General features: G+C 37.5%; 1 protein-coding gene and 1 non-coding gene across 2 annotated transcripts in view; both read left to right on the top strand.

Moving 5' to 3' along the window:
* Window positions 1-987: 987 nt before the first annotated feature.
* Trnan-guu (transfer RNA asparagine (anticodon GUU)) lies at window positions 988-1061 on the top strand. The gene has a single exon. It is a non-coding gene; the product is annotated as a tRNA-Asn (tRNA).
* Window positions 1062-8572: 7511 nt separating this feature from the next.
* LOC126973458 (oxysterol-binding protein-related protein 8) overlaps window positions 8573-15578 on the top strand; it is a 52147-nt gene continuing 45141 nt past the window's right edge. Inside the window, exons 1-2 of the mRNA XM_050820751.1 lie at window positions 8573-8724; window positions 9366-9511. Coding sequence (XP_050676708.1) covers window positions 8573-8724; window positions 9366-9511 — 298 coding nt within the window. The remainder of the gene's footprint in view (window positions 8725-9365; window positions 9512-15578) is intronic.

Raw genomic sequence — 15578 nt, 5'->3', positions numbered from 1 at the left:
GACGATAATTTGTTCTGACCAGTTCTGACGGATTCGTCAGAAGAAACAAACGCCTGGTATCTGATGACAGTGTTTACACTGGCAACGACGAACGCGTCAGAACATGCACGACGTCGTCAGAACCACTCGAGCGTTCAAACGAGTTTGATTTTTCCGCACGACCTGCGTCTGCGAATTTCGAGTGATTTGGTTTCCACCATGGATAATGATAAATTTATCAGTCTCGTGTACGAGAACAGGTGTTTGTGGGATATGAGAGTGCGCACTTAAAAGCCGAACTCAACCAAACTATCGGCCGATCGAAAGTCTGCAGTTTGCGGGGTCTCTAAATAATAATAAACAGCATCACAACATAACAACTTTCCATCAATGCTCGTTTTCGCGAAAGAGGTCACTCGTCGAATCTCACTCGGATGGGCAGCATTCGGGATGCTCCGTAAAATCTTCTCGTCCCAAATACCACAGTGTCTGAAGACTAAAGTTTTCAAACCAGTGTGTGTTGCCAGTGATGACTTGCGGTATGCAGACATGGTCGCTAAATATGGGCCTTATGAGGAAGCTCATTGACTATGCTCGGAGTTTCCCTGCGAAATCGAATCAGAAATGAGGAGATCCGTAGGAGAACCAAAGTCCAAATGATTGCGAAACTGAAGTGGCAGTGGGCAGGGCACATAGTTCGACGGACAGATGGCCATTGGGGCAGTAAAGTCCTCGAATGGCGACCACGTACCGGAAGACGCAGTGCTGGTCCCCACAAGATGGACCAACGATCTGGTTAAGATCGCCGGAATACGTTGGATGAGGGCAGCGCAAGACCGATCGTCGTGGAGATCTTTGGGGGAGGCCTTTGTCCAGCAGTGGACGTCTTCCGGCTGATGATGATGCTTTTTTTGCACACCGTATCAAAGAGACTATGTGACGTCATCGACGTCATGTGTAGTAGATGTATCGTGCAAAATCATGCGTAATTTCACACTGTCATCCATGGCCTCCGTGGCGCAATTGGTTAGCGCGTTCGGCTGTTAACCGAAAGGTTGGTGGTTCAAGCCCACCCGGGGGCGGCGAATATTATTTTTTTAATTATTTTTTGTTTCTTTAAATTTACATATTTTTAATTATCAAGTATAATTCATAGTTCTGAAGAAATATTAAAATATGCGAAAGATTTTGTATAAGATTAGTTAGGAAGAGTTAATAAGTCTCTATTTTTGTATAATTGTCAATGTCAAAATTTCGAATATTATTATAATAATATTTTGTGTATTCAAATAATTATAAATGATTTCAATAAAAATCTCAATGATTTAAATAATATTTCGTTGTTGTTTTAAAGATTATTTTTAAGTAATAAAATATCTATTTAAGTTTTTATCAGGCATTCAATTACAAATTCAATGCTATGTTCTTTATAGCTGTTCCAAACCTTTATAAATGTTTGTTTAAGAAATGGGCGCGTTCAAAAATACTAACAAAAAATCTCTAATTATTAAAGAATATAATCTTGTCTTGAATATATATAAATTACGTGTCACGTTGTTTGTCCGCGATGGACTCTTAAACTAATGAACGGATTTTAATGGGGATAATTTCATGGAGTGCGGTTTAGTCCAACTTGAGAGATAGGATAGTTTTTATTTCGATTTGGGACCCACAATTATTTTTATATCCAATATTTGTTTTGTATGGACATATTTTTTATGAGAGAAATTTTTGAAGTACGGTTTGACAGTTCTGGTGTGAAACAATTTCATTATAACAACAGGGAGCATTTTTTACGAAATAATACTTGATGTTTTGAAATATTATTGGCAAATTTCCATAAAACAGTATTTTTTTCTGTTATCTACAGAAAAACGTCTGTCGGGCCAGCTAATAGAATATAAATATATTTATTTACCATAGGGAGTGACAATAACATAACATATTGGAACAACACTTGGTAAGCGTTATGAAGCTACATCAGTTCGTAAAGGGGCTTTGACATGGAGAGAAGAACTGACAAGAAACTGCTAGCCAATTTATGAAATCATATAACAAAATAAAATAATAAATAAATGTTGACACACTTTTACACAAATTATCTTGCCCTAAACTAGGCAAAGCCTGTACTATGGGTACAAGACAGCAATATATTAAATACAATATACTTACTTAAACATACATAAATACTTATAAACATCCATGACTCGGTAACAAACATTCATATTCATCATATAAATGTTTGCACCTACCGGGATTCGAACCCCGGACCTCTAGCTCGGTAGGCAGGATCACTAACCACTGGGCTATAGGGGTCGTCAAACAACTTAGCCTACTTAATATAATATTATACAATATAATGTGGCCTGCGCAGAACCACACAAGAACCAAGCAATATCCATGAATCCTTTAATTGTTTCAAGCATAAAAATGTGACCATTCGATGCGAAATTTATCCAAGATGGTTTATGGCTACTTATTTTTCGAATTCCAAAGTTCCTTCATTAGTTTATTTCCTTTTAAAATTCGCCCAGCGAAGCGGGCAGGAACGGCTAGTAGAATGTATTTATGGATCTTATCCTCAGTCATCGGAGACTGCTGTCGGCTCCCGTAACACCAACACCGCTCTCTCCCGGAAGGAGAGCTATAAAGCACAGCGGCAGCACTACAGGAAGGAGAAGAAGCGCGCTGCTACAGCTCTGTTACACTCCATCGAAGACCCTTCAGTTGTCGTGTTGGCTGATTGGCTAAAGGTGCGTATAGTTTTTTTTTTATTGACAAACTTTTACACAAACAAAAAACTTTATCGGCCTTTCAGGTTGTATATTCGCTAGTATATTATAACGGCCGTTCCCAATATACTATCTACAGATAGAGATAAATTACTACCTTCGACTGTCAGTAATTGCTGCTGTCAATAATCTGAAGCTGTCCCAATATACCCGATAAGTCATTCTTATCGCCTTATATTGGGACGCGTGAATTGCAATTTCCATAAAAACTTCTATCGCTGGTAAGATATACGTCCTCCCATTGGCAGACAGCGTGTACGGATAAGGTGAGCTACTGTTGATAAGCTTATTGGGACAGAAAAGTCAACGATAGTTACGATTTTCATCTCAAGTAAGATATAGTTTGAATATTGGGAACGGCTGTTAGTCTATAGTTTTATCTGATGATGACTCGTCTCTCCTTCAGGTTCGGGGCTCGTTGAAATCATGGACAAAACTGTGGTGTGTGCTGAAGCCTGGGCTTTTGTTGCTGTACAAGACTCCTAAAGCGAAAGTAAGTCCTAGATATATATTTATTTTTAGGGATCCGTAACTCAAAAGGTAAAAACGGAACCCGTTTTTTACAAAAAAAATACTTGGATGCTGCCCGTAGTATACTGTGGCATGTGCAAACGCTGGTAAGCATTTTGAGACGACAACTCCAATTTGAGCGCAAGTGTCAAGGGATTAACTTTGTTCGTAATCCCTACAAGCTGCGGCGTAGTTCAAATTGTTCCGGCCTAGACACATGAGCATGTTAAAATACTCTCCATTCGAGTACACGACGCACAAAAACTAACACTATAACAAAAGTGCGCAAAATTTGCACATGCGATTTCGCTTCCGCGTAACTGAGTGAGTGTTATTTGTAAATTTGTAAAGCAATAATTGTAATTTACGTGATTGGCGGCATGGTTCAATGGTCAAGGTCAAGGTGCGAGACGAGATGCCCCACCTTTTTCGTTTGAGCCGCTCGCGCCGGCTGACTAGCTAACTCCATTGGACCGAGTTCAGGGCGATGACCTTAGTTTACTGATAGAATAAATTAGTCAGGGCCTATCAAGATTTTTGAAAATATTTCGGTGCGAGATGAGATGCCCCACCTTTTTCGTTTGAGCCGCCCGCGCCGGCTGACTAGCTAACTCCATTACCAGACCGGTTTTAGGGCGTAAGGCGTTTACTGATACAATAAATTAGTCAGGGGTTATCAAACTTTTTGAAACCATTTAATATGAAATGTTCTTTTTACTGTAGCATTTATTATAAGGGGTTTTGATTTTGATTTTGATTTTTAGCGGTGTCTCGGCATTACTAATTCATATCTGTGTCAACACAGTGTATATCTCATAAAACTCGTGAGTGTTTTGAGTAAGTGATGTAATTGTTGTTGTCTGGACGTCTGCAGCGTAGTCACTGGGTGGGCACCGTTTTGCTCACCTCGTGCCAGGTGATCGAGCGTCCCAGCAAGAAGGACGGCTTTTGTTTCAAGCTGTACCACCCGCTGGAACAGAGCATCTGGGCACCCAGGGGACCTCACAACGAGACTATAGGTAACATCTTTACTCTTTTAGTGGTATTTATAAAAGAAATTATTTAAATATTAATGAATACAGTAGATACGAAAAATGTTACTAAGGCAGCTTAAAACGATCAAACACAGACAACACCCACACAAACATATAAACACAAAAACAGACGAACATTCATACGCATAGTATGGTTCTTATGTTTTTAAACTAAACTTATGTTAAAGTAAGTTAAGTCGAATATTCATTATTTGAATTTTGTTGTTTTTATAGAGAGACCTGTAATAGGTCTACTATTTGAGCGATTGTATTAAGAAATTTGAAAAACATTGAAACAAAAAGCTCTAGTGCGGAAAATAATAACTTACGGCGTGCTCAACATACATAGAAAAGTCTCCTTTTTGAGTAAATGTATTAAAAATGTTAAAAAACACCAATTGAATTAAACAAATCGCACTAGTACGCAAATTAATTACTTACGGCGTGCAAAACATACATGAAAAAGTCTTCTTTATGAGCAAATGTATTAAAAAAGTTAAATCACACCAATTTAATTAAACATAAAGCATAAGTGCGGAAAATAATAACTTACGGTGCGCTAATAATACATAGAGAAGTCTAATTTTTGTGAAAATATATTAACATAAATAAAACTGAAAACAAAATTTTATGAACGATGCGGGACTCGAACCCGCTACCTCTCACGTTCCGTGCGAGCGCTCTTTCCAACTGGGCAAACCGAGTGACGTACCGTTGATAAAATCTTGCATTGTTTAACTCTCAGGTGGTGGCTTCATCTACAGGATCTACTTTACAGTTGATAACCTGCTCAACCCCAATATTTAAAAACATAACGAATTGTTTAAAAATATATCAAAAAAAATAAAATTAAAAAACACCAATTGGACGTAGTTCCTGAAAAACGTTCCAAGCCACAAACATCACATTTTAAGGAATTCGTGTTTAAAGTTTTCTAAATATTAGTGTATTCCATACATGTGGGTTGGGCTACTAAGTTATGGCTGCCATATTTTGTCAATCCCTTAATATGAATCATGTGACCAGTTTTTATGCTCTTAACTCAATTTTGACATGATTGTGGTTTGGAACGTTTTTCTGGAATTACGTTCAATTAAATAAAAAGCACTAGAAGTGCGGAAAGGAATAAATTTCCGCACTAAAATTTGAATTATCTTTGATGTATGCGACCCAGGTGCGGTAGTACAACCGTTGCCGACAGCACACCTTATATTCCGTGCGCCCTCGCAGGCCGCCGGACACTGCTGGCTTGACGGACTCGAGTTGGCTCTCAAATGTACAAATGCCATGCTAAGGTGAGTTTTATACACGAACATAAACCCATACATGCATAGATAAATTTCTAATTTCGAATAAATTCAGTATTGTTAAAGAGTTTTTTAACCGACTTCAAAAAAAGGAGGAGGTTCTCAATTCGTCGGTATGTTTGTTACCTCAAAACTTTGGACTGGGTGAACCAATTTTGATAATTCTTCGACTCAAGCACATCTCACCTATAACTATGTATGTAGTTCAAACCTACCTTGGCTGACACCGATTCCAAAAATAACAATAATCGTTACTAGAAGTAGATTAATTAATTAGATTTGTATAAAAAAATAAATAATATCTATTGTTTTTTAAGGGGAATGTAATCCAGCGTTTCATCAAATTCAAATTCAAAATATATTTATTTTCTCTCACAATAAAAACTATATACTCTATATTTAAGCATTGTATAAATTGTGAGAGACCAGTGCTTGAAATAGGTAATGAATACCTGTGCTACAAGCTACCGGGCCTCCAAAGCACGTGGTAGTGATGTAAATGATTTACAAAATATAGTTATATAATATGTATTAAATAAATAAATAAATAAAAAACATGACATAGTTTTGTTAGTTTTGTAAAGAAAATTGTATTATGTTAGTAATAAATTTAAAATGCTTCTAATTCTCAATTAAAACTACGGCGATCTTGTGCGAGAGAAGTTAAAAATTCAAATTCAATATTTCTTTATTTGTACACAGTAATTTACAATCACATATGAAACTCTCCTCATTGCAAGTTATACAAAACAATATTAAAAACTAAAAGTAAGGAAGTTATTGACTCTAGTGAGTTTAATAATAAACAAACAGTTATATAGCCGGCCTGGCGGCCCCGGCGTTCGCACGCGAAATAAGTCATTAATTTCAATGTGGATCAGGTTATATTAGCATCATGCTAGCCGCAGGTACGCAGCCGGACGACCACATAAACATGGGAGTTAGGTTTAGAAGTAACCTAGCTCCGCTCGATTTCTCAAGGCCATTGGCTCAGTCCACGGCCTTAAGAGACCGTGAATATCCGATCGGTTTTTTTATTGATGTTTTTACTTATCAATTTACTATGTTTACGCAGACAGCAATTTTAGGCTTTTTTGACGATCTTTTTATAAAACTAATTAATTGTCAAAATATCGAATATTCTAGCAAGACGCTTACTAATTGTGGTTGCAGAATGATCCTGTTACCAGAAACTCTAGTTCATGTTTTTAAAATTAAAGTTATTATATTTTTTAACAATCGCAAATAAAATGCTCGCAAAATACTTTTATTTATTTACGGTGTGTGTGGATTGATGCATCTACTGTACTCAATAATTCTTGTTTTTACGTATTATGTTACATTTACTTTCTCGTGCAAGGCTTTGAGTTTTTGACATATATTGTATTTGAAATGATTTGTAAAAATACGAGGCTGTAAATGTTGATTTAAGAGTGACAATGAATTTCTCTCCACTTTATCTCAGTAATGCTCAACCGTTTCCGATGTGGTGGTAAATGTAAAAAGAAAAGAAAAATTTAACATCCATAATTGTCATTTCCATGACCTACATGAATAAAGTGATTTTGATTTGATTTGAAAGCATCGGATTTCTTTACAACTTACCGCCACATATTTGTAGGCAATAAAAGACACACTTTCTGCCCGTTGCCGCATTAATACAAAAAGACTTTCCCGAGCGTAGTTCTTGCTTTTGTGCGAAATGTTGATGAATGATTAATCTGCTTTCTGATATAATACCATATACTACCATCGTAGATGTTCCCGCTCGCGACCCGAGTATACGGTAGAAACAGATGCGCCAACTTCGCAGTCTAATATATCACACGAGGAGCTCGAGAAACACTTCAATGAACACGGTAAGTACTCTTGATATAAATATTATCACATTCAATATGGATATGGTATTTTTATAAGAAGTAAGTTTAGTGTGGATAAGTCGTTTTATATGGATGATGTCATATGAATCCACTTCAATGAACTCGGTAAGTATTTGATATAAATATTATCACATTCAATATGGACGAGGTATTTTTATTTATTTATTTATACATAATATTACATATACATTTATATCAAGTTAGTTTAGTGTGGATAAGGCGTTTTATATAGATGATGTAATAATAATCCATTTCAGTTATACATATTGTTATAACTAGCAATAAGTAACAATAAAGACCTTACTGACATTTTTATTTAAGCTTACTTTGTTTCATATTTTGGTAGACAAATATAATTGTGTAACAAAAACATGGAACAGTTATGTAACTGTAATCAGTTCAACGAGCTTATTAAATTGTTGTTTGGGGGTTTTAATAAAAGGTTGCCATAATCAGAAAAGACTAAACATTAGTTCATAAATCAACTACCTACATAATTTTCGATTAATGAGAGAAAACATTTAAAATTTAACCCCAAAGCCTTCTTTGGTACTGCAATTGTTTATGGGTGGCGGTGATCAAGTGATCCAAAGGCTTCACCGCCATAAAAGTATCTTATTATTATCTTTAGCCACCTTTATAACTTTGACCTGAAAAGCCAATGAGAAGTCGTTATATTAAAAATACGTGCATGCCGTAAGTATGGATGCAACACTTAATATGGATATATAATATGGATAAGGCTAATTATTATTTTTTTAAATTAAACTTAGTATTTTTAATTTAAGGCGTCTTGTTTGTTTATTAATTGACTTTTCTTTTATTATGAAAATAGTATTTTAAAGACTATAAGGATATTTTTAACCACACCCGTGACAAAAGTCTACTATTGACCTTTTAACTTGAGTAAGTAATATTAATTTACATATTTTCTCCTCCTACCCTCACCCGTAACGCTAAGTAGCCAAGCTAGACACACCTCTATCCACGCCGATCATGTCTGTATCAAGTTACACCAAAAAATCGTCGTCCAATGAAAACCTTAAGGTCCGTAACGAATTGAAACCTCAATGCCGAAGCCTGACCGCGAGTCCGATGAATATCGACTATCTAATACGTCGCTCGCCGATACTGAAGTTTCTAGAAATGTCGCGATTGCCGAAGAGCTGCAAAGACAAGATCGAGGCCGACAGATCCGAAGCGATCGAGACGATGAAACGACGTTCTTCGACGCCTTCGATGCGAAAGATTGCTTCGAAGCAACGGATTAGCCAGTTACGTGAATCGGGTTCGAAGACCGACTCGGAAAACGAAAGTAGGTCCAATGATAGGGTCTTGTTCGAGAACACCGAGGTTCTATGCAAGACGCCCGAAAATATCGTCATCACCAAAACAGCGCCATCTATTGAGCAGTTTCGGGAGGACACTTCGACTTCTTCTGACGATGTAGATAGTAGGTAGGTCAGTTTTTAACTTACTTGCCGAACTTCTTTCTTTTATTGCATTTCATTTTAAGTAAATGAAAATATACTTTGAAATCGCGAAGTGTAGCTATTACCAGAAGAACAAGAAATAAAATGACCTGTGAAATGATTTGATCCGCACGAGACAAGCCGGGGGTTAATGCTGCAGCTGTAGAATATTTTTATTTTTTATTACCCCACTGGGCAAAGGCCTTCTTTGTTTTAATCCATTTATCGCGGTCCTGTGACAGCTCCGACCAGGTCTTATCATAGTTCACACTACATACACACCAACCACTTGAGAAATAGTGAAAATAGGACAACCAATAAGCAACGTTAAAACTATCGGTCCGACCTAATGTGAACCAGCCGTAATATGTTGGAATATCGGTGATTTTAGGACGCCCCCGTACCATAAGGAAAAGTATTCTCTCATCGATTATCGCAAACTACCCTCCGCTAACTTCGAAGCGGTGCAGACGGAGCGGCGCGACGAGCGAATCACTCACGAGAGCGTCTATGTCGCGGGGAAAATCGTAGCAACCGGTAACGATAGTTGAACCGTTTGGAGCGGGCGAATTCGCCGCGAAATTTACGCGCGAATTAAGTGTTTGTTCACGTTGACTCGCGGGCGCGGTAATGAAATATCAAGCAAGTGTACGTAAAAAACGTGCGGCGAAAGTTTCAAATCAAATCAAAATCTCTTTATTAATGTAGGTAACAGAAATTATACTTATGAATGCCAAAAAAATCTCGTTGAATTAACCGCTACTTAAAGGGTTGAGCTAATGAAAAGAAGCAGCAAGAAACTCATTTCCACTCTTTTAAATCAAGATTTACATTTTCATCGATTTACAAATCATTTCAATTACAATATATTATGTAAAGTGATGCAACAAACACACTCAAACGTCAAATAGTCAATGCCTTACACGAGTAAGTCAAAAAAGTAAATGTAACATAATATAAAACAAAAGTTACTGAGTACAGTAGCTGCATCATCCACACACACCGTAAATAAATAAAGGTATCCTGCGAGCATTCTATAAGTTACTAGCTGACCCAGCAAACGTTGTATTGCCGATATTAAAATCGCGTTACAAAAGTAACTGTTGATAGTAGATGGGTGAAAATTTGAATAATGCTGACTCATAATCAAACAAATTTAAAAAAAAAGTAAAAAAAATAAAAAAATAATCGTGTGGACCACCCTTAATATTTAGGGGGATGAAAAATAGATGTTACCCAATATGCACTCAAAATTTCATAAGAATCGGTCAAGCCGTTTCGGAGGAGTTCAATGTTTAACACCATGACAGGAGAATTTTATGTATTCGATAGATTATAAATAATATATAACTTTTAAGAATCTGAAATAGGATCATCTTGCCACAACCAAGTAGGGCCAGCCAGCCATCGAGCATATTTTAGGAAAGGCAACGACCCGTCCCATGTCGCCGCCACAAGCAGTGACCTTTTTTTTTCTTGTGTGTGCTCACATCGAAATATCGGCGGAGCGCGCGATTCACTCTCAATCAAGTATTAATTGTCACTTGAAATGAAAGCACGCCCTCAAGAAGTTAAACTTCTTTGGCCTAACAAAGCAAAAATTCTAAAAATTATTTATTCCTCGTTCTATTCTACGTTTGTAGAAAGAACGATATTATAAAAATCTTGCGATGGCTTTGACAATTAATTATTAAATAATGAAAACGGCCTTACTAGCTTGAACCCTTTGCCTATCCTAATAATGGACGAAGAAACCAAAAATTTATAACGTTACAAAAGAAAAAATTCATTCCATTAAAAATTATTGCTCGTGCTTTTTAATTAATTTCGAAAGGAAGTAATTAAGATATATTATATTAAATACAAACAATAAAAATATTATAATACCGTATAATTTCGTTAAATAATCTCTATTTTAAGTATAATAAATTATTTTTTACAATTCGAAATCCATTTTATCCAATCCAAATTAGAATTCCTCCACCTTAGCACGACACGCCACAAGTTAGTATATCATCCCCACCATCTGGATGTGTGGTGGTCCTCCACAGTGCGGTTTTCAAGGAGCTCTCTTCGTCGTACTACGAAGCTGTGGAATGAGCTTACTTGTGCGGTGTTTCCGGGACGATACTACATGGGTACCTTCAAAAAAAGCGCGTACACCTTCCCTAAAGGCCGGCAACGCTCTTGTGATGTGAGAATGTGGGCGGCGGTGATCACTTAACACCAGGTGACCCTATTTATATATATATAGCTCGTTTGTCCTCCTATTCAATAAAAAAAACCTGTTTTATTGTCTATTTTACAACTTGAACATATTGAACTTTATTATATTCTCGTCCATTGGCTGTGGTTCAGTAGACATATTCGTTATAAGAGGCTTGGTAGCTGAAGTATGATAAAAATCAAAATCACTTTATTCACGTAGGTCACGGAAATGACACTTATGAATGTCAAAAAAATATTTATCTTATTGAATCTACCGCTACTTCGTTTGAGCTAATGAAAAGAAGTAGCAAGAAACTCATTGCCACTCTTTTATATCAAGATTTACATTTCCATCGATTTACAAATCATTTAAATTACAATATAATATGTAAAACGATGCAACAAACATACTTAAATGTCAAAGTTACTCTAGTTGACCAGCTAACGTCCGGGTGTCGAATTTGCGTGACGGTGTGCGCGCGCCTCGTAAAATTCACTCTAATAGTTTTTTCCTAACGCGCCAAAAGAAGTATTCAAACTTGAATAAACGATCGTCGACGTACAGTGTTACAGTGTTTTAAATCTCGTGACAACACGTCCGACTCGACAGCCTAGCGATACTCTCTAAGAAAAAAGCAATTCACTTGATTGTATGAAACGTGCAGTCATTGATAGATTGACAGATGCTGGCTATAATCTTGTAAAGACGAGAGAAAAAAGAGATTGCCGAAATACACTACGTTCGAAGAAAACTGTTCGCTTTCAAAATTACCTTATTATATTGTTATTACTATTTCAAACTTATGTCAAATCACTGCACATTTTATACTAAACTAAATTTCAATTTTTACTTAGGCAGTACCGCCTCTTGTTACGTAATATTTACGTCCTCTTTGAGACTCGCGCAAACGCCTGGCGGCCAATGTGAGTTCGCCATGTCCACCGCGTCCGCACTTGTCATCGCGCCCTCGGGTTTCTACGTGAACAAGCACTTACACGCGCCTTAATTACGTGCATTTCGCCAGACTCGGCTTCTACTCACCATTTCAATTAATAACATTTACATAAGTGAATTTGCTAGAAACTGTCATAATCATAATGTTAACAACAGGAACAAACATAAACTTATTATACTAACTACTCGGCTTTTACCAGTGAGAGGCTCCTTATCACAGAATGCCGGCTAGATTATGGGTACCACAACGGCGCCTATATCTGCAATGAAGCACTGTGTTTCGGTATGAAGGGCGCCGTAGCTAGTGAAATTACTGCGCAAATGGGACTTAACATCTTATGTCTCACGGTGACGAGCGCAATTGTAGTGACGCTCAGAATTTTTGGGCTTTTCAAGAATCCGGAGCGGCACTGCATTGTAATGGGCAGAGTGTATCAATTACCATCAGCTGAACGTCCTGCTCGTCTCGTCCCGTATTTTCATTAAAAAAAAAGTCGAGTCAGTAAGACTTGTTGGGCGATGTATATGCTTTTTCAACATGATCCAAGATAATGTACACTATATAATATAACTGTATACAGCCAGACTTCAGACATATCGGCGTTTTATTTAGACATTGTTTTTAATGTGTGTTGTATTATTTGCTAGATTAGCTATACATTAATATTGAATTGCTACATCCGCTTCAATCAACCAAAAATATTGGCAAAAGAGAATGGGTTTCTTCCAGGAATAGTAAGTGAAGAAATTGAATTTAAAAAACACTCAAATTTCAATTTTTACAACTGCTTTTTGAATAAGTACATCGAAAAGTTTCATTCGGTTTTGTTCTTCTGTTAACCGAAATTAACCGGTTTTTAGATATAACGCTTTTGTTTAATAAACCGGTTGACAACGGTTTTTACATTGTACAGGCATTCAGTTTCAACTGTAGTAATATTTGTTTAACAGTCTTGAAGTGAATACTTCTTTAGCGGAATTTAGCACTTTTCTTGGGATGGGTATAAAATGTTAAACTCGCGTCAGGACACGTGGCCTGATCGAAAGTTCGTAAGACAGTCGTTTAAGTTATGGATGAAAGATTTATATTATAATTCGGCTTTTTCAACTTAATGATCATACGGTCATTGGACCAGTGGATGAAGCATTGTGATCGCGATGCCGAAACACCGCGAGGCCGAGGGATCGAATCTCTCCACCGTGAAGTATTTTTACAGTTTATCATGGATCAAAGTTTATATTTTTGAGAGATAAACTTTTTAATGTTCGCTTCATTGTGTGTCTTCTACCGCATTTATCACGGGGAGTGTTCCGAAGAGCTGTTTAACCTGATCCCTGCCGCCGAATTCCACCTTCGCACGACACGCCACATGTTAGGATATCATCCCCACCATCTGAATGTGTGGCGGTCCTCCACAGTGCGGTTTTCAAGGAGCTTTCTCCCTCGTACTACAAAGCTGTGGAATGAGCTTCCTTGTGCGGTGTTTCCGGGACGATACGACATGGGTACCTTCAAAAAAAGCGCGTACACCTTCCTTAAAGGCCGGCAATGCTCTTGTGATTCATCTGAGGCGGCGGTGATCGCTTAACAGCAGGTGACCTGTACGCTCGTTTTAAATTTCATGGAGACCGCATGGAATTCGAGTGACGTAATGTTTAAGTATCGCGGTGTAAGTCGACACGGTTCACTGACCTTTAATGACACATTCGTCAGCCATGACGATGATAAAACATATCGGTGATAACGAAACTAAAATTTTAAGAGACTAACGGCCGTTACCAATGTACTATCTACAGATAGAGATAAATTACTACCTTCTACTGTAAGTAATTAGCTGTCAACAATCTAAAGCTGACCCAATATACCCGATAAGTCATTCATCATATCGTCTTATATTGGGACGCATGAATTGCAATTTCCATACAAACTTCTATCGCTGGTAAGCTATACGTCCTCCTATTGACAGACAGCGTGACACGGATAAGGTGACTTACCGTCGATAAGTTTATTGGTACAGAAAAGTTAACGATAGTTACGATTTATATCTCAAGTAAGAGATTGACTGAATATTGGGAACGGCGGTTACAATGCTATAAACCGGTTTTCAAACAAACGGCTATTACCGGTGAAAACCGGTTTTTGTATATATTATTTCGTAGAGTTTAAACGTTACAGTAGTGGTTTTTTTAAACCCTAACTGACCGGTTTATTGTAAGTCGAAGCGAGGCGAGCGTAGGTACGAGAAATGAATAAATAAAAATACGGGTTGCACTCCGTGAGTGCCGGCCGAAGTGAAAACTTGAACATTATCGTTGTGCATTTTTGAATATTTTGGAATGGTTAGGGAATAATTTCGCACGAATTGCTTTATTTACTAATATACAGTAGTAGCATTTATGTGGTTAAATACAATATTCATTTATTGCGCTATCGTACACAAAAATGACAATTTATATTAAATTTTTTTTTATGGAATAGGAGGACAAAACAGCGTAGGGTCACCTGTTGTTAAGTGATCACCGCCGTCCTCAATCTCTTGCAACACCAAAGGAATCACGGGAGCGTTGCCCGCCTTTAAGGAAGGTTTACGCGCTTTTTTTGAAAGTACCCATGTCGTATCGTCCCGGAAACACCGCACAAGGAAGTTCATTCCACAGCTTTGTAGTACGTGGAAGAAAGCTCCTTGAATACCGCACTGTGGAGGACCACCACACATCCAGATGGTGAGGATGATAACCTAACTTGTGGCGTGTCGTGCGAAGGTGGAATTCGGCGGCAGGAATCAGGTTAAACAGCTCTTCGGAACACTCCCCGTGATAAATGCGGTAGAAGACACACAATGAAGCGACGTCTCTACGCAACGCCAAGTGATCCAGCCGTTCACAGAGCACTGGGTCCGAGACAATTCGAGCTGCTCTGTGTTCCACGCGGTTACATGGATCGAGTTGATACTGGGGTGCGCCAGACCAGAGATGACAGCAATACAATTTCTTGGGATAGCGGCCTTAAGAACATTCTGTTAATGTATGCGTATGGTATCAATAGTTCATGTAAATACATCAATATATGTAAACACTTTTATCAGCGTCGCTTAATCTAGAGAAGGAAGCGGCGATATCAGTCTAACGAGCGCGTCCGAACAATACGCACGTTCGCCGTTCCGTCATTAACAGAAGTGTTTTTGTGTGTGTTTATTTAATCTATGTCTTTATATATATAAAAATCCAGTGTCCTGATTTTGTTTCCAGTGAACTGCTAAACTAATGAACGGATTTAAATATGGATTATACTTCATAGAGTGCAGTTTAGTCCAACTTTTAGGGATAGGATAGTTTTTGTTTCGATTTAGGATTAATAATTATTTTTATTTCCAATATTTATATGTTTTGTATAGACATATTTTCTGCTAGCTGAGTTTGCCGGGGCAAACGTTTGCCATA

Source organism: Leptidea sinapis, chromosome 2, assembly GCF_905404315.1.
Source record: "Leptidea sinapis chromosome 2, ilLepSina1.1, whole genome shotgun sequence".
In the NCBI taxonomy this organism is placed as follows: Eukaryota; Metazoa; Arthropoda; class Insecta; order Lepidoptera; family Pieridae; genus Leptidea; species Leptidea sinapis.
This window is presented reverse-complemented; position numbering and strand designations above follow the sequence as displayed.